The sequence below is a fragment of the Amblyomma americanum genome, chromosome 11, assembly GCF_052857255.1.
Source record: "Amblyomma americanum isolate KBUSLIRL-KWMA chromosome 11, ASM5285725v1, whole genome shotgun sequence".
NCBI lineage: Eukaryota > Metazoa > Arthropoda > Arachnida > Ixodida > Ixodidae > Amblyomma > Amblyomma americanum.
In genome coordinates this window covers 54,821,122-54,846,463 of record NC_135507.1, presented here as the reverse complement: position 1 = coordinate 54,846,463, position 25,342 = coordinate 54,821,122, and the positions used below count along the sequence as shown (strand labels likewise).

At 47.9% G+C, this 25,342-nt stretch overlaps 1 protein-coding gene across 2 annotated transcripts in view; it reads right to left on the bottom strand.

Moving 5' to 3' along the window:
• Positions 1-25,342, bottom strand: part of LOC144111257 (uncharacterized) — a 168,328-nt gene that overhangs the window by 22,536 nt on the left and 120,450 nt on the right. The window contains exon 4 of one of the 2 annotated variants that reach the window (XM_077644487.1): positions 23,744-23,906. The exons of the other annotated variant lie outside the window; for it this stretch is intronic. Coding sequence (XP_077500613.1) covers positions 23,875-23,906 — 32 coding nt within the window. The 3' untranslated portion in view covers positions 23,744-23,874. Of the gene's footprint in view, positions 1-23,743; positions 23,907-25,342 lie in introns of those variants that run through there. 2 annotated transcript variants of the gene reach the window in all.

Below are 25,342 nucleotides of genomic sequence, written 5' to 3'. Positions count from 1 at the left end.
GAGGGTTCGTCTTTTTAAAAGCTATAGTAATCGCCGTAAAGATCGCGCGTAAATCGGGTTAAGATTGCCCTCGTTACGATTAAGCGTGTGAGCCGTTGTCTGTATCACCAGGGACTCGAGATGAAGCCGTGATGTTGTCAGTTTCTCTTTTTCGATGATTCTTGCTTTTTCCCAATCTATTCTGTGATTTGCCGTCACCGCGTGCTCTGCCAAGGCGTTATTGCGGGTATCTTCTTTCTGCACATCACGAGCATGTTGCTGTAGGCGCTTCTTGTAACTTCCGGTTTCGCCGATGTAAACACCGTTGCAATCTGCACAAGGGATGGCGTAGACAACTCCTGGGAACTTCTCTTTTGGCAACTGATCTTTGACGTTCATCAGTTGTTGTCGCATTTTCTTGACAGGGACATGGGCAACTTGCACGTCATACTCTCGTAATACACGGGCGAGGCACTCACTTGTTTTCGGCACATAAGGAATAGCCGCACGTTTTTTGGGCGGAAGAGGGGCGTCCGGATGACGAGGCCGTGACAGCCGTCGTTCTGTGGACCTGATGAAATGGCTTGGGTAACCACAGCTAGTGAGATCTTTTCGTACCCTTGACGCGTCCGCAGCGGCGTCAGTGGTGTTTGTGCATATCTTCTTGGCCCGCTGCATTAAACTGCTCACAACGGCTCTTTTTTGGGCGGCAGGATGGACGGAACTGAAATGTAGGTAGCGGCCTGTATGTGTAGCCTTTCTATACACGCTAAACGACAACTTTTGGCCTTTCCTTGAGACGAGGACGTCCAGAAAAGGCAGACTGCCGTCCACCTCTTCTTCCAACGTAAACTGAATGGCGTCTTCCTGGCTGTTCAGGTGTGTCAGAAACCCGCTCCCCTCTGCACAGCCTCTCCAAATTCTTGCACCGTGTTCTTTCCCCGCTTGTTGGCCATGGGACTTGCCACGTTCGCAACTCATACGACTTTGTTGAGAAGACCCGCAACACCCTGATCGAAGACAGTGAATTGATGGTGTCTTTCGACGTGAAGTCCCTGTTCACGAGTGTACCGACTGACCTTGCTGTCGACGTATGCACCGCTGCGCTCAATAGCGATGCCTCTCTACCGGAAAGATCGCCAATAGAAGCACGGGACCTGCGCCGGCTGCTTGCTTTCTGCCTGAGCAATACCTACTTTGTTTTTAGGGGAAACTACTACAAGCAAGTCCATGGGACCCCCATGGGTGCTTCTGTTTCGGTGACGGCCGCTAACCTCACCATGGAGTCATTGGAGCGACGCGCGTTAACCTCCTTTCACCCTGCCCCCAAGGTCTTCTTCCGTTACATCGACGACTGCTTTTGCATTCTGCACAAGGACGCGGTGAGCCAGTTTCTGACACACCTGAACAGCCAGGAAGACGCCATTCAGTTTACGTTGGAAGAAGAGGTGGACGGCAGTCTGCCTTTTCTGGACGTCCTCGTCTCAAGGAAAGGCCAAAAGTTGTCGTTTAGCGTGTATAGAAAGGCTACACATACAGGCCGCTACCTACATTTCAGTTCCGTCCATCCTGCCGCCCAAAAAAGAGCCGTTGTGAGCAGTTTAATGCAGCGGGCCAAGAAGATATGCACAAACACCACTGACGCCGCTGCGGACGCGTCAAGGGTACGAAAAGATCTCACTAGCTGTGGTTACCCAAGCCATTTCATCAGGTCCACAGAACGACGGCTGTCACGGCCTCGTCATCCGGACGCCCCTCTTCCGCCCAAAAAACGTGCGGCTATTCCTTATGTGCCGAAAACAAGTGAGTGCCTCGCCCGTGTATTACGAGAGTATGACGTGCAAGTTGCCCATGTCCCTGTCAAGAAAATGCGACAACAACTGATGAACGTCAAAGATCAGTTGCCAAAAGAGAAGTTCCCAGGAGTTGTCTACGCCATCCCTTGTGCAGATTGCAACGGTGTTTACATCGGCGAAACCGGAAGTTACAAGAAGCGCCTACAGCAACATGCTCGTGATGTGCAGAAAGAAGATACCCGCAATAACGCCTTGGCAGAGCACGCGGTGACGGCAAATCACAGAATAGATTGGGAAAAAGCAAGAATCATCGAAAAAGAGAAACTGACAACATCACGGCTTCATCTCGAGTCCCTGGTGATACAGACAACGGCTCACACGCTTAATCGTAACGAGGGCAATCTTAACCCGATTTACGCGCGATCTTTACGGCGATTACTATAGCTTTTAAAAAGACGAACCCTCTTGGTGTGTTTCCATTGTGAACAAGGCCCCCGTTCTGGGCGCCGAAACGTCATACAATTTTTTCGTTTTACTGGTCGGCGTCTCTTTGTTTTGAAATGTATCCCCCCGGCCAGACGGGATTCCGTCACACTCTCGACTTCATCAACCTTCGCCAGGCCCATGGCCAAGGAATCATCACCAAGATTCGTCAGTATGTTGGCCTCAACTGCCGTATTGCCTCATTCAAGGCTCACCTGAATTTTACTCTAACATGCAAAGCCCGCGCCTTGGTTCCCCGCTCCTTGCGTCTCAACAGACCGGTGTCGACGCCTTTTGGGCTCAGTGTGGTTGGCAAAGCGGAACATCAGCTCCTGCAAGTAAGAATCTTGGACTGCAAAGGAAAAATCCGCGCACTGGAGAACGAAGCGTTTTTTGCTCGTCGTCGTCTAGAACACCAATCTCCTAATGAGTTCACCAGCATTCAGTTGCACGCAAATCAGAAGATGGAACGTCAACGCCAGAAAGGTGAGCGTGCTCATGACAATAAGTTAGGCAGGCTCCTATCCGAGCACCAGAGAGGGCAGACGATGATTTCAAAACCCGCTGTGCATAACCTTTCATCGTATAAGCCCAACCGAGCTGAAGAGGCTGTTCTGAATTTGGGGTTGAATTTCAGCCTAGGAGCTGCACCGAATAGGAAGAAGTTGGTATGCGCTGTGGAAAATGCGATCAGCCAAGTTGAAAACACTCGCCGCGAAGAGGCCCGCACACGGGTGGTGGGCGTTCTCAACGCCATTCATCGCGGGCCTTCCCGTTCTGCTTTGTCTCGCGAGGAACAATCCGCTATGAAGAGCCTCCGTGACAACAAAGATATTGTAATTTTGCCAGCAGACAAAGGCAACGCGACAGTCCTTTTGGACAAGTCTGACTATGACCGCAAGATACTGTCTCTCCTGGAAGACGGTGACACGTACGTCCGCCTCAAGAAGGACCCTACACTCAAGTTGGAGAGGGAACTACAGAAGCTTCTCGCCGACGTATTTCAGTTCGTCCCGCCGAGCCAAAAACCGCTCTACTACAAGTTACTATGCCACAATGGTTCCGCGCCAGCGTTTTATGGCTTGCCAAAGATACATAAACCAGGAGTTTCAATGCGACCTATCGTGGATTTTACCCGCTCCCCTCTGCACAGCCTCTCCAAATTCTTGCACCGTGTTCTTTCCCCGCTTGTTGGCCATGGGACTTGCCACGTTCGCAACTCATACGACTTTGTTGAGAAGACCCGCAACACCCTGATCGAAGACAGTGAATTGATGGTGTCTTTCGACGTGAAGTCCCTGTTCACGAGTGTACCGACTGACCTTGCTGTCGACGTATGCACCGCTGCGCTCAATAGCGATGCCTCTCTACCGGAAAGATCGCCAATAGAAGCACGGGACCTGCGCCGGCTGCTTGCTTTCTGCCTGAGCAATACCTACTTTGTTTTTAGGGGAAACTACTACAAGCAAGTCCATGGGACCCCCATGGGTGCTTCTGTTTCGGTGACGGCCGCTAACCTCACCATGGAGTCATTGGAGCGACGCGCGTTAACCTCCTTTCACCCTGCCCCCAAGGTCTTCTTCCGTTACATCGACGACTGCTTTTGCATTCTGCACAAGGACGCGGTGAGCCAGTTTCTGACACACCTGAACAGCCAGGAAGACGCCATTCAGTTTACGTTGGAAGAAGAGGTGGACGGCAGTCTGCCTTTTCTGGACGTCCTCGTCTCAAGGAAAGGCCAAAAGTTGTCGTTTAGCGTGTATAGAAAGGCTACACATACAGGCCGCTACCTACATTTCAGTTCCGTCCATCCTGCCGCCCAAAAAAGAGCCGTTGTGAGCAGTTTAATGCAGCGGGCCAAGAAGATATGCACAAACACCACTGACGCCGCTGCGGACGCGTCAAGGGTACGAAAAGATCTCACTAGCTGTGGTTACCCAAGCCATTTCATCAGGTCCACAGAACGACGGCTGTCACGGCCTCGTCATCCGGACGCCCCTCTTCCGCCCAAAAAACGTGCGGCTATTCCTTATGTGCCGAAAACAAGTGAGTGCCTCGCCCGTGTATTACGAGAGTATGACGTGCAAGTTGCCCATGTCCCTGTCAAGAAAATGCGACAACAACTGATGAACGTCAAAGATCAGTTGCCAAAAGAGAAGTTCCCAGGAGTTGTCTACGCCATCCCTTGTGCAGATTGCAACGGTGTTTACATCGGCGAAACCGGAAGTTACAAGAAGCGCCTACAGCAACATGCTCGTGATGTGCAGAAAGAAGATACCCGCAATAACGCCTTGGCAGAGCACGCGGTGACGGCAAATCACAGAATAGATTGGGAAAAAGCAAGAATCATCGAAAAAGAGAAACTGACAACATCACGGCTTCATCTCGAGTCCCTGGTGATACAGACAACGGCTCACACGCTTAATCGTAACGAGGGCAATCTTAACCCGATTTACGCGCGATCTTTACGGCGATTACTATAGCTTTTAAAAAGACGAACCCTCTTGGTGTGTTTCCATTGTGAACAAGGCCCCCGTTCTGGGCGCCGAAACGTCATACAATTTTTTCGTTTTACTGGTCGGCGTCTCTTTGTTTTGAAATGTATCCCCCCGGCCAGACGGGATTCCGTCACACTCTCGACTTCATGATAAAATTGAGTGATGTACTTTTTAATTAATTTTCCAAGTTTCACACATGAGAATTATCTTGTTTAGTTAGCAGGAAGTTGTGCGTAAGGTGCGTGTGACCTGTTCGGGGACGGCATAAAATCACTTCGTTAAAACGTTCCTGGTGCACACATGACTTAAACCCGTGGTGTCGCCACTAAACAACGCCTGCATGTAGCAGACGCCCCCCTGTGGGGTAGCGACGTTAATTACGAATAACTACCAGACGCGGCACTTCCAGAGCAGAGAAGGTCCTTAAATGAAGGTCAAATTCCGAGAGACTGTGGGACTGCTAGAGTGAAACCGCTTCATAAAAGTGGAGACAAGCGATTGATCAAGAACTACCGCCATTTCACTCACATCGGCTGCTTGTAAACTACTTGAACACATAATCCACAATCACATATCAAACTTTCTCGAAGCTAATAATTTTTTACTAAGTGTCAGCATGGATTCAGGAGGGGTTACTCAACTTGTACACAGCTAGTCGAAACTATACATGATTTTGCCTCGTCAATTAACAATGGAACGGTGATTGATGCCGTATTTATAGACTTCTCGAAAGCTTTTGATAAGGTTACTCACGAAAAGTTACTTTATAAATTATACACAGTACTTCATAATGAACAACTAGTAAAATGGATTTCAGCCCACCTTTCAAACAGAGAACAATTCGTTGTTTTTAATGATCATTCTTCTGACAGGCTTACAGTTGACTCTGGCGTCCCTCAGGGCTCTGTTCATGGGCTTCTGTCGTTTTTAATATATGTTAATAATATTGTCGCTAACATTCTTGTGAAAATTACTTTACGCTGATGATTGTGTTATTTACACAGAAGTAAGAAATGTCTCCAGTCAGCTATTACTTAATGATGCGTTGCAAACAGTTTTCGCATGGTGTGAAGCATGGCAAATGTCCATTAACTTTGGAAAAAGCTGTACTAATGAGAATCACTCACAAAAAGAAAGTCTTACCCTTCGATTATTCTATTAACGGCATGACACTAACAGAAGTAACAGAATATAAATATCTAGGGCCCTGGGTCACTAACACTCTTAGCTGGAATAAACATATTGACTTCATAACGTGTAACGCTTTTCGCAAATAGTTTTTTTTTTGAGACGGGCATTGCGGTTGTCTACCCCACCTGTTCGCCTACTTGCTTACAAATGTATTGTTCTGCCTACCTTAGATTATGCTGCTATCGTATGGGACCCATTGAATCAAACTAACATGAATAAAATAGAGAAGGTTCAAAAGAGGGCGGCAGGCTACATATATAACAAATACCGACGTACATCAGTAACACATCTTTTAATCCAAGCTGGCCTTCCGACAATAACTGAGCGAAATCGTTGTGCACGACTTAAATTTATGTATAAATTAATCAAAAGACACTACAGAACAGAACTCACCGATTGGCTTGATTTTTCGTCCGGATATGCGACGCGACAACAACCACACCAGCTAACTTTAACTCCATTTTCGCGTTCGAAATAACTGCTTTAAATACTCATTCCTTTTACAAACTATTTCCGATTGGAATAACCTCACTAACAATGAAGTACTGGTCACTGACATTGTTCTCGCAACATATCACCTAGTTTTATTCCATTTGCTATTTCACTGTTCTGTTGCATATGTTTAATTGTTGTATTCGCAATGGTGCAGAAGAGCTTCAACTTGCACTGTTATTTTTGTTTACCTTTGTCTGTTTTGTTAAACTGCCTAGTCTGTATCCCCCATCCTGCTAAAATCCCAACTACGGGTTCGAACCAGACCGCGGCGGCTGCGTTTTTATGGAGGAAAAATGCTAAGGCGCCCGTGTGCTGTGCGATGTCAGCGCACGTTAAAGATTCCCAGGTGGTCGAAATTATTCCGGAGCCCTCCACTACGGCACCTCTCACTTCCCTTCTTCTTTCACTCCGTCCTTTCTCCCTACCCTTACGGCGCGGTTCAGGTGTCCAGCGATATATGATACAGATACTGCGCCATTTGCTTTCCCCAAAAACCAATTATTATTATTATTACTATTGCAATATCAACAAATAAAATAATAAGACTTCAACTACCCCATCCAGAGATCGTCTATGTTATATGCATGAAGCCGTATTTGGCGCGGTGAGCCCCCCCCCCCCCCTTCGGCAAAAAAAAATAGAACCTTTCTTGTGTGCTTGTGTTCGCGCGGTCTTCGTGCATTCTTTTTTTAAGATGGGAGGAATGCCAGGTAGCGCTGAGGCAAAAAGACGACGCTTATGGAGCTCGCATTGAAGGACGTTGAATTTCGCCGTTTCCCCTCCTGACGGACGAGCTGCCAAACTGCCTGTTTTGTCACCAACACCATAACAATATTCAGACGCAAACAGACGATGACAAAAGAAAAGCCAATGGACACTAGCGCCCTGATTCAACTAGTTTCTAGTGATTACCTGTTGGAATGCTTGTGACGCTCAATTCGAGCCGGCTGCAGTGTTACACCGCGGCATTAATTCTTTGCCATCGTACTCTCAAAAATGGCGGCCATCCTGCTCCTCTCTTTCGTGCGATGAGCTGCGAAGCAAAATGAAATGTGACCTGCAGGCCATAGAGTTTCTGAAAATAACCGATAAGCAAAAGAGGCATCGCTATCTTGGCGAGTTGCCTGAAGAGGACGCAATGAACCGCGGCAATGGCAGGAATTGGACACCTCGTGTTTGGCTTTGCCAGTGTTGGTGCAAAAACGTGGATTGTACGGCGGAATCGGAGCTTAGTGGCAATCCTGTTCACCCCGTGCAGATCAAATTCTTTTAATAGCGGCTTTTACGGCGAAACAGATGTTAATGGCCTATTTGCTGATACACCCTCGACCTGCGGCAGCGGTGTCCAGACCAGATTACGTGACCACTCCGATGCACCTGATAGTGATGACGTCATGATTCTAAGAACCTAACGTGACCATGCCCCCGCATAGGAACGGCTAATAATAATCTTTATTAATGCGCTAGTATTGACTGCAAGCAAACATAACGACCGCCGTCTGTCCCAGGGTGTTTAGAAACTCCATGACAATATGTGAGTCTTCGTCAAAAAGAATCTGTGAAGGAGAAAATAAATATTTGTGAAAGAAAATCATTGGACACATGGTATTTTGTGAAAATAGAAACATAAAATATTTACATCTTTTTCGCTGCATATACGCAAAGCTAATAGAAACATGAAAGGGAATGTTGCATAGGAGAACAAATCCTGTCGTTACTTCTGCACTGAAGATGAAAGCGTTTCATGTAAGCCTTATCCGTCCAGAGAAAAAATACGTTTGAAGCAATCATCAGATGAAAGCGGAGGATGTGCTTCTTTCCTTATTGAAGATATATCTGTATTACACTACAAAAATATGATGCTCAGTACTTCACCGCTATATTTAGAGGTCGGTAGGTCATCGCTGATTATCAAAAACCTGTGCGTAAGGCGCGACAGGCCTGTTTGAAGCCTATACACAGCGCAACCTCATTGACTGGCTTGCTTCAAGTGAGCTAGAGTTACATTGTTCTCTGGCTTTATAAGGTGCCCTTTCAGTTTACACAAGAGAGTGTAAGTAGAAGTAATTTTCCCTCTTCTCGAGAGCTCACCCGCCAAGTCAATTCCTGCTAAGCCCACATGACTGGGCACCTTCAGACCCTTCAGACAATGGCGTTGACAACCACGTGACTTTCACCCAGCTTTTCTACCAGCTCTCGCCACTGAAACGGCCTTTCCTGCCTTTTTATAGTGTGCTAGCACTTACAGTGGCCATTCCGGGGTTGTAGGTCTCTCTGAAGGCGGTTTTGTGGCGGGCTGCTCAGCTGCCCACCGCGTAGTGGACAATCTGCGCAGGTATGTATGTATATATACATACACACTTAGCAACGTGCACACCGTGACAGACGGCCCCTCATTTAATCATGAGAGGGTGCTCGGGAAGAGCAACCTGGATCGCAACCAAACCCAAACAACCCAAGTCCCACCGACGGCAGCACCTACCATAGAAGGCCGGTGGAGCATGGCTTGATCGTTGCACCACTGTTCCAGGAGTGGTGGGAAGACTCCCGGGGATCTATGAATGGAGAGAACGCCCAATTCCGCATATATGGACACTAACACATTATCGAACTGCTAGCGCACCTAATTCACATTTGGCCTAACTACGCAAATCGATCATCATTTTTTTTTGTTCCACCTTGAGTGAGGCCATTTTATTGAGTACCAGAAGAACGAACACGGAAGAAGAAACCGTAGAAAGAGCAATACACCGCTTCCACATAGACTACATGAAACATACAGAAAATGCCGGAATGTGTAATTATGGCTACGGAGCGAATTGCTAATAGCTGTAATTTGAGCAAGTTGTAACGCAAAGCACTTTCTACCAATTTCCTAATTAAAAATAAAAATAAAAAAGGCAGCGTGAAGGACGCGACAGCACTATCGCCGAGGTTTTTTTCAGGTTCGCATTACAGAGCGAGACCGGTGTTTTCGCGTGCATTCTGCAGCAGGCGTTGTTTCCGGAGCCGGCACCTCGGGCGGAAGTTTTTCTCATCAATCACATAGTGTGACGCACGGCACCACTCCCAGCGAAAATGTCATCGATACTGTCCTGAAGAAATGGGCAAAGGTTACGCTCTCAGTCAAGGAAATTGTGGCGGAAAAGTTATCTAGTGCGGCAAATTTCAGTTTCATTTGTGCCTGATAGGAGGATAAAGTACATCACTCAAATAAGTACTTCCGTGCAAGGTTGATGCATGGAGCCATCCACCATGCGCAGAAAATCAACAGAGCGCTTTCGTACGAATCAGTAAGTGTTTAGCACTGTAGTTTTGAAGAAATGCTGGAAATAAAAATATCTGGCAGGTACAGAGGTAGGAACGCAGAAGTAACAGATTAACTAGAAATCATGAAAGCAAAACGCCGTCGGCGCAAAGAGTTAATCAAAAGGCGCACTGAAATGTTCAGGCCCCTTGTTTGAGCATTAGGTCTCGATACCGTCGAGACTGGGCAGAGTTGTCCGGGACTGCATGAGAACTTTCTGAATGTCTTAGATATATTTCTTTTATCTCGGTAGCTGGATCAACACTGCAGAGCATTGGAACGTTGTGCCCCTGTTAAATATAATCACTATTCTTCGGGCTCTTACCAGCTACGTAGCTTCCGATAGGATGAAGGAAGGAATGAACAGTTATTGAGAGAGAAAAAGGTAGTTGAAGTAAAGCAGGTGAAGTCTTCAGTGCAGGGCCCCAGTTGCTCTGGCTGAGGCCGTGGAAATGGCGATCAACGCCTACTGGTCTTAAAAGGTGGCGTAGGTGAGCCGCACCTCCCACTGCTCTAAGGCCGCTTTGGGCGGCTTTGGGTGGTGTGGTTTACGGGATCATTCCCATGTGACATGCAGAAATGCAGAGGTGGCGCCGCACCATGGGTATGCATTCATATACCAGGAGTTACAGGGAAGACTAATTTTCAAAAACAGGCTTTTTGGGCTAAAAATGTGGCTTTTGCGGCATATAGTATTACCAGTGTTGGTGGACGCCGTGCTCAACCCCTCCTCTCCTCAGCAGTGTTCTTGTTAGGCATGGGCCCTGCTCCCCTCCCCGGCAAAAACATTTCTGGCTACGTGCCTGGTCGGGAGCTTTTCTAATGGTAAGGTTTTTACAGTGTGGTTTGATGAGCTAGCAAGTTGTTTTATTGCGTTTAAACTCTAATCTCATGCCACCTTGTGGTTACCATTTCAGCTTACTTCCAATGAGAACCAGGTACTCATGGATTATCATTCGCTCGCACATAAATAGGACTGATGCTATCCAAGTTCAGCTGTTAACTGTAGAGTTTATTATGCACCTTTAAAAACCGCTCGCTCGCTCTTCTTTTCCAGAATGAAAATGATAGGAACCATCATCCAACAACCAATGGCGAATTATGGTAGTGGGACATTATAGTATAGCGGATAATGAATAGTGGGATAGTGGCCATAGAGGGTGGTGGTGGGCATGATAGGTGGTCGAATGGTGGAATTCGGGGTGATGGATTTGCAGCCAAGTTGGTTAGTTGTTCGATAAGGGCTGCGTGATCGCGCTACATTGTACATGCAGTGGTAGGGCAAAGTCAAATTATAGCGCAGCTGTCCGAGGGAAGCAACAATGGTTAAACGGTTAGGAAACCGCCAGCACGTAAACATCCGAGCGGATCCACGTGTGACAAGTTCAGATCGGTGAACAGATTAGGGCTTCTATTTTGTCGCACTATGATCCGTTCAGCATAAATAGGTATTCTAGACTGGGCTCGCACTGTTCAGTGTAAAACTGTTCAGAGTCATGCAGCGTATACTACAGCTCACATTCGTGGTGTCCCTACATGGGCTCATCATGGCGAGTGACACTTGGAATTTCTACCAGGTACCGTGGAAGCGACCCGTATAATTGCTCTTGTGTGTACGATTGTCATTAGCAGCTAGATAACTGTAGAAAGCACAACAAGCCTGTAAGCATTTCTAAGGCCCCGCTGTAACCAAATTTAGTCAGGTTTAAAGCGAGCTGAGCTTAAATTTCGTTGCCTCACAGCATAGCATTTAGATTTGAAATGTATTGCAGCGCTGGGATGTTGCGATGATCCCTGTAAAGGAGAGACTTGTAGATATGATTAGGATTGAAATAAAGAGCTATATTCGCGGTAATTCGTTTTTTTCATGAGGCTCTTAGGAGGTTATGAATTAGAAAGAGCTGGGCGCGGGAGTTAATTGCGCAACTTCATCAACGTTACTTTTGATGGTGATATCGCCAGTGAGAATAACTCCCGGTATTAATTGTAGCGCGCGATTGGGCAGGTAACGGGCAAGCTACTACGGCAGAGAGAGAATTTTGAGAGAAAAGTGCGGATATCACCCTAAGGATTACTGCCTGCCCTACAACCCAGGACTTAAGAAGGAAAGAGGAAAAGGGGATTGTGATGGGTGATAGTGTGGCTATAAAAAGTACGCGAATATCTAGAAGCACATCAGGAGGGCGCGCAGCCAGAACAGCTTAAAAACCAATGCGAAGAAAACAACTTTCCTTTGGCAGTCTGAGAACAACACCGCAGTGGCTGCAATTAAGAACCGCTGTGGTCGCAAGAATCATTGCACAGACGCAGCAGGATCGGTTCCCTCACTTCAGTTGCGTAGTCTAAAGTAAGGATCATGTAATGGGAGATATTGTAATATGCAGCAGAATAGATGCGCTGGTCTCCATCCTTCGCATTGGTTGTCAAGGCACCCTATTAAAAATGTGTGCAGGTTTGAATAGGAGACAAATAGGATTATGGCACATTTCGTTTAAGATTATAGGATGAAGCTTCCAAAGCAATTCAGCCTTTGAGTGACTCCTTAGTGGAGGGCTCCGTATAACTACCATTACCCGTGGTTAATTACCGTGCACTTACATCACACAGTGCATGCAAGTCGTGGGTTCGAACCCGCCCACTACGGTAGCACTTCGATGGAGGAAAAATGTGAAAATTCCGTGTACTGTGCATTGTTAGTGCCCGTTAAGAACCCCAGGTGGTCGAAATTATCCGGAGCCCTCCACTACGGCGTCAATCATAGACTGAGCCGCTTTGGGACGTCAATTCTATAAAGCCAAACCAAATGTGCCATAATCTTATTTCCTGACCCGTTCAAACCTATATACATTTTTCAGTAGGGCAATTATGAGAGTGTATGTGTTACGTGGCTCAAGTCACCTTCTACGACATCCAGTGTGCGCAGCGCCGATAACTGGAAAATGAAGGGAGAGTCCTTTTTTCCTACCTTGGCTCTGTGCTTGCTGCAGATAATGAGAATGATAATTATACAATTAGGATCTTTGCACTGCACCAGCCCGAATGTGCAACGGCACAAATTATTAGAGCAAAAATCGCTGGACTTTGTTTTTGATTGCAAAAGGAAGCTTGTGTAACTTCGCCAAGAGACCTGCACTGGCTGGTCGCATTTTACGACACAATGCTGAGCGATGTCTGAACCCGATGCACTGAGTGCAGTGCTTCAAGGCAGTAAGCGGTACCTCGATCAGTAGATCTTGTTAACAAAGGTCCACCCATATTCTTTTAGGAGGCCACTTTGCTACAAAACGATTCCCAACGGAATTCAGTGCATGCGCGTCTTTTCGCTCAAACTAGCAAATTCATTTCAGTTTCACCAATGCCCTCCAAACACAAAAGCGGCGATCTTGCATTGCTGGGTTATCAGCCGTTCAGTCCATCCTCTTAAAGGCGCCATTCTGTCACCCCTTCCTGCAGGCGACATGGTCGAGGCCCATCCTGATGTATGAGTGCTATCGCACGGGGGTCACGGCCGAGCCGGAGAACACTGTAAACTTCACCATCCTGTGGGACTGCACTGGGTCTCTGGGCAACTGGTGCCTTCTCCGCACATGGACTGCTCAGATCGGCCAGCCCAACAGTTACCAACAGTGGGTGCCCACAAAAACTGCACTTTGCAAAGCCAGTTCAGGCTCGCGCAAAGAAGCGTTTTCAGCTCTGATACGAAATGGATCAGGCAAGAATGGGTCGCTGCGCCCTGTCTGCTGCCCACAATCTCTAGACCACAATCGGTGTTGATCTCGAATGAGGCAGCATAGCTGTGCTTGTGAAAGCGATTGCTTCATTTGTTCACTCAGAAGCGTAACCTATATTTAGCGACTCACTTCAAAAGGTTCATTTAGCGCTTAAATAAAAAAAACCATAACAGGTTGGAGCCCTTGGAGGCTGCCGCCAGAATTCATTGTTCTGCTTCAAGAAAATAACCGCCGAGATGAGATACTCACTGACAGCAGGCCCAAAACTTCACTTATACACTTGTTTGTTGGCACATATGATATTTTCCTACCACTACAGGAAGATGAGTGCTTATTTTTTTTTCCATAGCGATGACTGTTCTGGCAGCCGAAAGTCGGGCAGCGGAAAAGCCTGACTAGCCCATGACTGTAGTGATACTCTGAATCGCTTCTGACGAAGGACCATGTGTTTGAACCTGACGCTGGTTAGAGCGTACGAGTCTTGAGTCGAACTCTTCACTGGGGAGTGAAACACGTACCACCTTTGCAGGCTGAGTTGTTCGAAACTGGGTTTGCCCCCGAAGGGGCGCAGCAGGGTTTGCGGAGCCTCCTCCAAGCACACACCCCTGAAGAAGCCGGGCGCCGGGCCGGGGGTGGCTTGTACTCATTTTTACCGGTGGGTGTCCGGTAGTGGGTTTCGAACCAACCACCTCCCGCAGCCGAGGCGGACGCCCAGACCACTCCAAGTGGCAGCTTACTGCGTGGCCTTGTAGAATGATGGCCATTGCGACCACTGCAGCCTAATTCCATCCAAGTGGCAGCTTACTGCCTAGGCTTGTAGAACCAGGCTTCAAGTTTAAGCTGCGGTGCTCACCAGACATTTCACTTCCACTTTCTAAAATACACCAAGCCAGGGGCCCTTTCCGTTTTTTAGCGCTTTCGGTGCAGTATGCGTGCTCATGTAAATGGTGTCGGCCGCTTCTTGAAGTGTGAAAATAAATTGTTAGGGAATGGCGGGTAAAGACTCTTTCCGTGCCAACCATAAAATATTTTACTACGTAGAATAAGTGCGTTCTGGCACCGAGCTTCTGGCGTTGTGATTTTTTTATACTGCACTGCAAAACAGCCCAAGTCGGATCGCATAACGCAATGCGCTGTTCACTGCTTTGGATATTTGTTTGCCAAAAAAGAGGGGGCGACTTTATAATGGTCAGTCAGATGATGAATACAAACAACTCATAACGAAGGTAAGTGCGCAGCATCGAGTGGACAATATCGCTCATTAGTGCAGATTATAAGGTGGTAATTTAATGACAAAACGCTTGGCAGCTTTATAGAAGATGACTGACAGTTTTGACAAAACTACAATTATTCTTCCCTACCAGATGAGTCAGACATGTGTCCTCAGAGTGACGTGATTCATCTCTGGGAAGCCAACCCTCGAACTATCATAAATTGGAGCAGTTCTCATAAAGACATTGTGACAGAAACAGAAATCAAAAGATTTGAAGAGCTCGCTCGAAGCGACGGGAACGTCTAACGACATTTCCATAACCGCCCCATTATTCATCTTCCGATAACCTTCGCTCCCAGCGTGGTGGGCTTGGCTAGTCTCGGACCAGCTGGCCTTGGCGACAATACCGCAAAATTGCCTCTAAACTCGGTGCTGCGTCGGAAAAAAATATTTCTCGTTGGTTCATGCTCTGCTATTATTTTTGTCATTTTCGTTGCTTTTCTGACCATTTAAATATGACCAATGCGCGCTAGAGGAACGTATCAGTTGCGGCACAGGCTCCTCGAGCACCAAAAGCGACCTTTTTACCCAGCACAAAATGAGCATGTGTCACCAATGTGCACTTGTCGCGTGCATTCCCAGACATCCTTTGAGGTGGGGGAATAGCGGTCCCGGTCTCAGAGGAGATGCCCTCGACTCAACGTAGCAAGCTCAATCACAAACCAGCCACCAAGTGACAAGGGGGGGGGGAGGGGGTTGTCGTTTGGTGCCCAGCTTTCGCCTCGTACAAGCCAGAGAATGGGTCGGAGACAAAGGTTCACAAACCAAACAAACTTTATACAGCAAAGAGACGACACAAAGCAATTTCTAGTCACTCGTAAGAACACATACAATGTGAACCACGAAACAATTCCACGCATACAAAGTAGCACCACAGAAGGATTAAAATACGAGATCTTGCACCTAAAATGCACTAATACACAAGAAAGGTAAACAAAACAGAACACAGTTTGTTCACCAGGCACTGCGACAGTCCCACGACCAGAGGATCAGGATGCGGTCCCGGTCTCAGAGGAGATGTCCTCGGCTCAACGTGGCAAGCTCACCCACAAACCAGCCACCAAGTGACAAAGGGAGAGGGGGGAGTCGTTTGGTGCCCAGCTTTCGCCTTGTGCAAGCCAGAGAATAGGTCGGAGACAAAGGTTCACACAAAAAATTCATACAGCAAAGAGACGATACAGAGCAATTTCTAGTCACTCGTAAGAACATGTACAATGTGAACCACGAAATAATTCCACGCATACAAAGTAACACCACAGGGAGATTAGAATACAAGAGAGATCTTGCACCGAAGTGCACTAATACACGAGAGAGATGTAAACAAAACGGAACACAACTTGTAAACCCGGCACTGCGACAGTCCCATAACGAGAGGATCACGATGAGCCGTCCCGCAGACTGACACGCGCTTCCTCGCAGGTCCGTGGCTAGGCGACAGCGGTGTTCCCCAGTAGTCGGGCGCGCTTCTCCAAAGATTGACCAACGACACTGACAGCGCTCAACATCCTATCGTTTGTTCGCTCCAAGGCAGGCGCCAAATGTGCACCGAATTCTCTACCACCGTGTCTTACGCATGCTTCAACTCGTTCCCCGCTGTGAACTCATTCACGCATTAAAGTCCCTCTAAAAATTGAACGCAGGTCCGAGTTTTAAGCTACAAGTACAGGGCTGGTGGCTTGGAGAATGCGCAACCTCTGACCACATTGTCTACATGAAAAATATGGGGGACCAGCACAACCTTTTCTTCTTTTCTCTGCGAATGTTTCTCAACCGTTGCACTCTCCTTTCTCTTCACAGGAACAGCAATCTGCAATTCCGATACGATGAGGCGAGTGATTCTGTCGTGGTCGCCTCAAATGGTAAGCTTGCCCTCCCTCTTTCCTCCATCGCCCTAGAAAGCCGCTGCGATGACTTACTGGTTATGATGCTCGGCTATTAGCCCGAAAGATGCGGGTTTGATCCCAGGCGCGGCGGTATCATTTCAATGGAGGCAAAATGCTAGAGGCCCGTGTACTGTGCGATATGAGCACACGTCAAAGAACCCCAGGTAGTTACAGATATCCGGAGCCCTCCACTACGATGCCCCTCAAAGCCTCAGTCGCATTGGGAGGTTAAAACCCATAACCTTATCTCTGTAACAATAACAATGTATTGGTAGTAAGCCGTCGACCAGCGCACGCTCCAGGCCTTGCGGCATTGCAATGGTTTTAGGAGTACGTTAATTAGTAACCCTGCAGCGTCCCAAAAACCAATATTTACAGTGTTCATACTGTCCCTCATAAACCTCCCGTGGAAGTTCACTACTTTTATCCGCTGTTTTTAACGCCTGGGCATTACAGGGCTTTAAATGCTAGGCGCTGCTCGAATATGGTGAGAGGCACCAAGTAACAGTGAGAGCTCACTGCGTGAAGATTTAATAGCCCTTATTTCTAAGCCATTTTCCAAGCGAACGAAGGTGCGCAGATACCGCTACATGTAGGAGCAGCTGCTGTGCTAACTGCCCGCACATGCACCATATAAGAACATTTAGACGATCCTTTGTAGATTGTTTGAATGCTTTAGCAGTGAAATGTTCGTTATATAAGAGATACAACACATAGCTTCTTTATATCCAAGGTCAACACACTAAGTTTGTTATATCCAAGGCCAGACACGAAAGTTCGTTATATAGCAGGTGGCCTACTAAGGTTTGTTATATCGGAGGTTACGACGCAAAAGGTCGTTAGTATATATTAAATTTGTTCGTAGTTTGGCAAGCAATTTCCACCTGGCACTGACTACTGATAGGCAGAGGTCGCCTTTTGAGGTTGCACTGATCCATTTAATGCTAACGCATTATCAGCATGGGTTGCGTAGGTTAGGAAGGTCACCTTGAACAGGAGACTCGCTGCCAGCAGCTCCAGCAACCAGAAGAAAATGACTGCACCAGATTGCTAAATAACACCCTTTACAACACAAGCACATCCCATGTGAGTCCGTACAACGCTGATGTACTGCCCGTCAGCTAGTTATTCAACATGAGCAGCTGGGCAATGGTTTCCTGGACTACGCCAGCGCATCGGCAGCCGCCGAACCACGAGGTTAAACACCATCAATAGCACGGGACAAAGTGACCGGATATGGCGGCGTCTATACTCAGGTGCTGTAAAGCGTCTATATTTTGCACGTGCAAATAGTTCGTATAAAGTAGGAGAGAAAGAAGGCAGGAAATATATTCAAGCAATTCCCGCTTGGCTACCCTGCACAACGAGAAGAGGATAAAGGGGCAGAGAGATATAAAGTTCAATCCAATTACTCCTTAACCATGAGTGTGTTTGTATAAGCAATGCACCCTAGCCAATCCCCCGCCGTGGGTATGTCCCATTAAGCATGAAGTCATCACTTCGCAGTGGTGTGCAACGTATCCGTGTTGCTCTTTGGTCTTAACAACAAAGGGGGCCCAAAATAAGTCGGTACAGTGAAGCTTAAACCTGCGTTGTTGCCCACCATAAAATTTTAAAATTCAAGCATGTAGAGCACAGGCACATCATCTGAGAAATACATGGTTTAAGAATCTCACGGAAGCTGACCAACCTTACTTGACAGAAGGCAGCCAAAGATGTTCCGCTTGTGGGATAAAGAGGATCATGAATGCAAACACATGTCGTTTTCTTCCAGACTACAGCGAGAGCATCGAGTTTGCAGCCAGTGTCATCAACGAAATGGCTTACTACATGGCGATAAGTAAGTGACATTCATATAACATTTTTAGTCATAAGCAGGTGCACAAGTGGACCAGTGGAATTGTGACAGACTGGTACACGTTTATATGAACTTGTGCTTTTCTCAGTAAGACCTTGCGTCAACGCATGCCAGACTGCATCACAAGGCTTCACTCAAAAAATTCAAATGGCAAGTTAAAGGAAACTAACTGGTATCAGCCGCTTAGTGGTCAGAACCAGGGTGCCAACGTTGGGTTCGTGACCGTTCGAAGCCGTGTTTCCACCGCCTAAGCGAAACTAGAAGTTGCGCGGTTCATGAGAACCCCCAAATCAACCCATTCCGGCGATAATGTTGCCCAGGAAGACCTGTTCCCATTAGAGCATTACACATAGTCAAGCCTAGTTTCTTTGCAAAAGGAACTCTGCTGTCAACGATAGCTAAGTATAATGTAATAAGTTTGACAAGTACTCTTTGAGCGATACCGGAAAGTAGACGTGTGAAATACAACACGGCTTGCGAAAATATACCCAAATTAGTGCGACCTTGCTATATATGACTAGAACACACGCACAAGTTCATATAAGCTTGCAATGTAGACGAGAGTAATAAATTATTCCCGCGATTTCAGTTTACCGAGGCGCACTATCTTCTTTTTAAGAAGGTTAAACTACACAAGCGATAACTAAGTAAAACTGTAGGATAACAGAGTTGGAAGTGGACAGAAAATAATATCGAGATGGCTTTAGCACACCGCTTATCCCGTGATATCTGATGACAAACAATTACAGCAATGAAAGGGAAATGCCATCGGAGGCGGAAGGGAGTCGGGTTAAGAGATGTGACACGCAAATCTGATGGAACGGGGTGGCAGTGCCTAGCGCAATGGGAGGCCAATGGAGTTAAATGCAGATCCGAGGGAGAGGCGTTACCCGACATCCTCAAATATGCTTGTCAATTTTTGTTAGCGGGGCGCTTTGAGGACAGCGCCCTGAAGCTAGTTGAAAGGGATGATAATGATGCGTCTGCAGTCTTGTGCTTTCTGGTTTGGCGCATAGCTGTTACAATGGCGGTCGCTTTGCAATTATTAGTCCCCAATTCTTGACCTGTGAAGGACGGAGGGAAGTGCGAGGGGTGGTTTCACCTTTTGTAAAAAGCATTGTGGGTGCTTTGCAGCTGTTACCAGCGAGCAGGACCGTAAGGTGGCCAAGCTGTACGACGAGGAGTCCGGATGCGGGAACGCAGCAGAGCTTTTGCACCTATTGGACATCGAGGGAAAGAGCAACTTCGTGTTTTCACGAGCAGTGGTCGAACCTACCCGCACTTGCCAGCGATCCATGATGTGCGCCTAAGTTCATCAGAGTTCGAGAAAATAAAGATCTCTCACTTTGCCTCTATAACATTAAATTTCTACCTCCATGAGTATGAGGGCCGTTAGGGGGCAGACGAAGCTGACGCGCCCTGCAAGTGTTCCCGTTATACAGCATGCCAGGGCCGCAAGAACTGAACTGAAGAACCTCAAACTCGTGGAGGAAGGAAAACTCAGGAGGCCTTCGTTATCCAAGCTGCACGCCAAAACGTGTGCAGGAAGTCACGCGCTTGCGCGGCGCGAAGCTAGTTTGTTCCAAGTACGATTCACGAGTCGCAAAGACGCGGGTCCAGCACGTTATCAACGTTTGCCCAGCCGAACCTATGCAGCCAAAGCCTTTCGGCGAGCCGCGTTATTCCGGATGGAATGACGAAAAACCTTTTCCCACTGCTTCCTCGGTTGTTGCACCCGTAAGCACAAGAGAAGTTCGGCATGGCCGCAGCGCGTTGGAAACAGGGAAATGCCTACTGCTACACCTCCTGCTCAATCCAACCATTCCCACCCCAAGTCCTACACCTTACATGATTTCTCTGCGCACGCAGAATCACATATACCAGAAGACCCTACCGCGCAATATGGGCGCTAGCCTCCATCATGGTAGGCGGCAGGCTCGAGCGAGCTATTTACCAAAACATGCAGCAACCTCTCCGATATCCTTGATGTCGACGCGGCAAAAAATTCTAAGGTAGGATTTTTCACGGTAATCGTAGCCTATGAAGACGGCACAGTGGGGGCCGCCGCCAGTATCCAACCTAATTCGCCTGCAGAGGCCGAAGAAGCCGCCATCGCACTTGCACTGGTCCACTCCACGATTGACAAAAACCGAAAATTGCAGATTCCCAGGCCGATTACCGACACTACCTAAAGGGCGTGGCGACGCCGGCCACACACATTCTTGACACAGAAACCTCTCTCAACCAAACGGTTACTCTGTCGCCGATTCTTGGACATGCCTCGATCTCCAGTAATGAGTACGTTCATGTGCTGGTCCGAGAACTATCCTCCAGGACCCCGGATGATCAGGCACCCAAACCCGCGTAAGAGGCCACTCGGTCCTTTCTACATGTCAAATCACCACGTTTACAAACTCAGCCATACGACACTGCCACCACCCCACAGTACCTTGTCACCCTTATCCCGCACATGGCGACAATTACAAACGGGCTTCTTTATTTCACCTTGGCGTCACTCATAGTTTCACCCCATCTTCCCCCCTCATTGAACACCTGTTGCGTGCCCAAATCCACTTTTACACTACCTTTGGGAATGTCTTTCCCGACAGGCTGTACCGCCATCCCCAAACCCACTCATTCTTCGACGCACATTTCACGATCCATTCATCTGCTCTGCATAAAGTACCCATGACCTGTGCGTATTAAACTGGATTCGTGGCCGCGCTCAGGATCCACAATACAATCAAGCGAATGCTATCATTCACCTTGACACGAGACTACCCGCCACTTTCCCTTCTTCCCGCAGATCTGTTCCTGTAACATGTTTCCTTTTCACAAGTTCTGCGCCAGCAAACGCGCTCTAATCCCTCGATGTTCGCACCATCTGCCTCGCATTCTTACTCGGCAGGAGGAGGGCCGTACGCCGTATTCGGGCAGGGGTGGCTCTGACCACATTGGTGTATCATCGGTGGCGTGAAAAAGACCTCACTATGGCGCTGCAACAGATATTTGTGAATTGCAACACTTGTAGACATGCCCACAGTGGCTGCTTTTAGAAAATGCATCAGTGAGATGGGCCTGCCGTGGAGCCGCGAATGTGATTATGAGAAGTGGACAATAGACAATCGCTACACCGGCAACCTCTGCGAATATCTACCTGCGACTTCACTCCTTCTTTTAGCTTTGTATCTAGTGCATTGCATTCGACTTTTCGCAACTTATGCCTCACGGCGCATTTCTCGAAAAACTGAGCTTTTATTGCGCTGCAGGGCCTAGTGCTAACTTCATTGACCGGCGCCACACAGCGCAAATTCTGGCTTGCGACGAGAGCGCAAAGCTAAGGGCGCTACAGGGGTATATGAATCCAACCCACCCATATTTGGTACTTCCAAAATTTCGGTGATGCTTTGGACTTTGCGGGGGTGTGCCAATTTCCAAACTTGGGGATCCAACTGCAACTGTGGGCAAGTTGTACACAGAACGATGGCTAGGTTGCTACCTGCAATGGTGGGCAGGTTCTCATGACATCACAGTCACGCAGACTGTCTCCACCGATTACGGTAGCCCATCAGAGCAGGTTGTGATGACGTTACAAAGTCACGTGAGCTCTCTCGACTAATCGGGAGAGATCTTTACGAAGAAACCGGGAACTGCATGATAACCTAAATGCTTGTCCCATAACGAGTTTCGCGCAGTACGCAGCAAGCTTAAAATAATAATTGGTTTTGAGGGGAAAGGAAATGGCGCAGTATCTGTCTCATATATCGTTGGACACCTGAACCGCGCCGTAAGGGAAGGGTTAAGGATGGAGTGAAAGAAGAAAGGAAGAGGGAGGTGCCGTAGTGGAGGGCTCCGGAATAATTTCGACCACCTGGGGATCTTTAACGTGCACTGACATCGCACAGCACACGGGCGCCTTAGCGTTTTTCCTCCATAAAAACGCAGCCGCCGCGGTCGGGTTCCTGCGTTTTTATGGAGGAAAAACCCTAAGGCGCCCGTGTGCTGTGCGATGTCAGTGCACGTTAAAGATCCCCAGGTGGTCGAAATTATTCCGGAGCCCTCCACTACGGCACCTCCCAACTTGTGTTTTCTGCTCTGAAAAGAGCCTTCATTCCTAAGTGCCGGGAACGGAAGTCTGTGCTCTCTGCCTCCCTTTCCACGCGGCATTGAAAATTTCTGACAGGTGGCACCAAGAAAGAAAACTTAGGATAACGTGCTCACTAGCACACACTATACTTCGATCGAGGAAGTCGCCCCAGGAGCTGTTGCAAACACTTTTCAATCGTCGAGGATTTTACTCGGAGGCAACTTCGTACGGTATATTTTCCAACGTCACGCCATTGCACATTGGGCTAATTTAGTTATTTTTCAGGCATGAAGATGGAGCCAGTGGCACGAAAGCATTTCAAAGAGAAATTTGGCGCACACGTAGAGGTAATCCACATCTAACCTGCTTGACTTAAAAATTTGTGCTGACACAATGCGTGCAGTCTTGTTGCTCATAGATGGTACAAAGCCACTGCATATTTCTACCTCTTCTGTTGCATACAGTCTAGTCTGATGTGACTGTATTTCAGAAAGGGACTTAATTTTTCCAGACTGGAATTTTTCTCCACAGAGCGCAGCCATGGCTTTGCGGAAGCCCTGATGGGCTTTTTTAAACTTCAAGTGGTGCTTTCCTACTCGAAGTGAAGTGCCCATTCTCAAGGAGAGAAGACTTAATTATTGACGCAGAGCACCAGCTTACATTTGTGCCGTACATCAAGTACACCAATGGGAGACTGACCCTACTTCCTAGCCACCGATACTACACCCAGGTGAACTACTGATGTAGATCTGCAACATCAACGAATGCTTTTTCTTGTTTATTCAGCAAGACAAAGCGTCACTCTCATTGCAGAGAGGGACAGCCATTAGAGACTTAGCTGAGCGGGCCAGCGGAGGGGAGCGGACGAGAGAGGGCGCCAGTGCGCATGTGCAGAACGCTCAGGTGGCCAGCGGGTTTGCGGCGCTGCGCGCTCGTCTGGTCCACGACCGGCTTTATTACCAAGATAAAGCCGGTCGTGGTCTGGTCTTTCCAGCGGAGATCGCCCAGCGAGTGTAAGCAAGTGAGCGTCGTCGAGCACTAACATGGCGGCCTCCAGTGCGAACCTTGGTGCGTCGGCTTCCTCGAGCGCGGACGCGGCGCAAGCACGCCTGCAAGCAAGGAAGCCGCGCAAATGTTTTAATGCGCAAGACGATCTTTGCCTTTTGCGGGAAGTGGCTGCGACAAGGCCATTCGGGGACGAGCTCAAGTGGGTGAGCGTCCTCGCGAGCGTTAACCGGGCGGTAGGCCGAGAGCTAACGCTTCGCGGGATAAAGGATCGAGTAGATCTTCTCATCAGCTACTGGAGGCGGCAGGATGCGAAGAATCTGAAAAAGTGAGTGTTTTGTTTGTTCGCTCTGCAGCTCTGGCGCACATGTTTATGTGACGTGCATTTTCTGGCCTATTCAGATCGGGGACCGAAGAGCAGTAGACGGAAAAAGCAAATTCTCCAAGACCTTTCGGACTACGTGCAGGCTGTGCAGTACGAGCCGAGGATTACCCCAAGAAGTGCGGGCTGCGCAGTGCGTAAAAAGCCAGCAACGGCTTATGACGCAAGGACGAGTAGGGCAGCACAGCAACCAAATGGTGCGAGTCACTTGGAGGAGGAAGTTGCTGGCGACTGCTCCTATTCGGCCGCGCCAGCTTCGCAAATTTGCATAGCTGGTGAGAAAGATTGTAAGTTTTTGTAATGCCTGCATCTGAGTTCGCATTCTCGTGTTTTCCATTTCTACCGGATAACTCTAAAGCCGCATGCACGGCCCGTAAGCCTTTGTACTGGGCTTTCTACAAGTAGCACGTGTGTGCATACATAAAACACTCGAGTTTTGATGTCGTCTGTGTTCTAGCTTGTTTTCTCTTTCTGTGAGCCTCTCGGGAGTGGTGGGGGGAGGGTTCACCGCATGACTGCACAGGTGTATCCCAGGCTGCTGTGTGCCCACTCTTTGCGGACTGAATCAAATGATACTGGAGCTGACAGTTGCATGCCAGTGTGCTGAGCTTTTTATTGCACCTAGTGACCAGTGAAGAATCTCTTAGCGCAACTTGTATCCAGAGTTTCCAAAATCTAGCACAACAGAGAGAACAAAGTAGGTTAGAGAAGGAACTGGGGCATCATGAGCTGATTTCAGTCGAACTGCTTGGCCCATACGAAATGTTAGAGCTGAAATGGGACAAAAATTCATGGTCGGTTAAAAATCCTTGTAGCAGCCTCCATTGCTGGCCAGGCCAAACTTCACAAGGAGCGCTTGTAAAATCTAGTTAGACACCTTATTTCTACGGCCCGTTTTAGTGACCGAGACCTAGCTGAATACTCTTTCGACGGTGGAGTTTCATAAGTGAATGACAACAAAGAGTGCCAGCTCAGACATCAGTGGGAACGTCAGCTCGCCGGCAACATTTTTTACATTTCTGACGCTTACCCAGAAATAATTTTGAACCCGGTAGGCTATGCCATATCGTTGAATTTCATTTATAGCTGGCAAACTGACTCTATTGCATACATTGAATTTGTAGTTGTAAAAGCACTGAGTGAGTGCCGGATAAAATTTGCTGAGTACTTTGTTTTTTGGTTCAGGAAGGCGCAGGTCACTCTGAAGCTTTAGGCTAGCAGGTAACCTCTTTAGTGCACTTTTAATGCACACAAAAATAATGTTGTGGTGCCTATCCAACAGAAAATGTTTGTTAGAGAAGCTGAGAGAAGACGTTTCGAGGCTGTTAAGAAAAGAATTGCCATGCACTGAAATGTAATATCTATCTGCTGCTC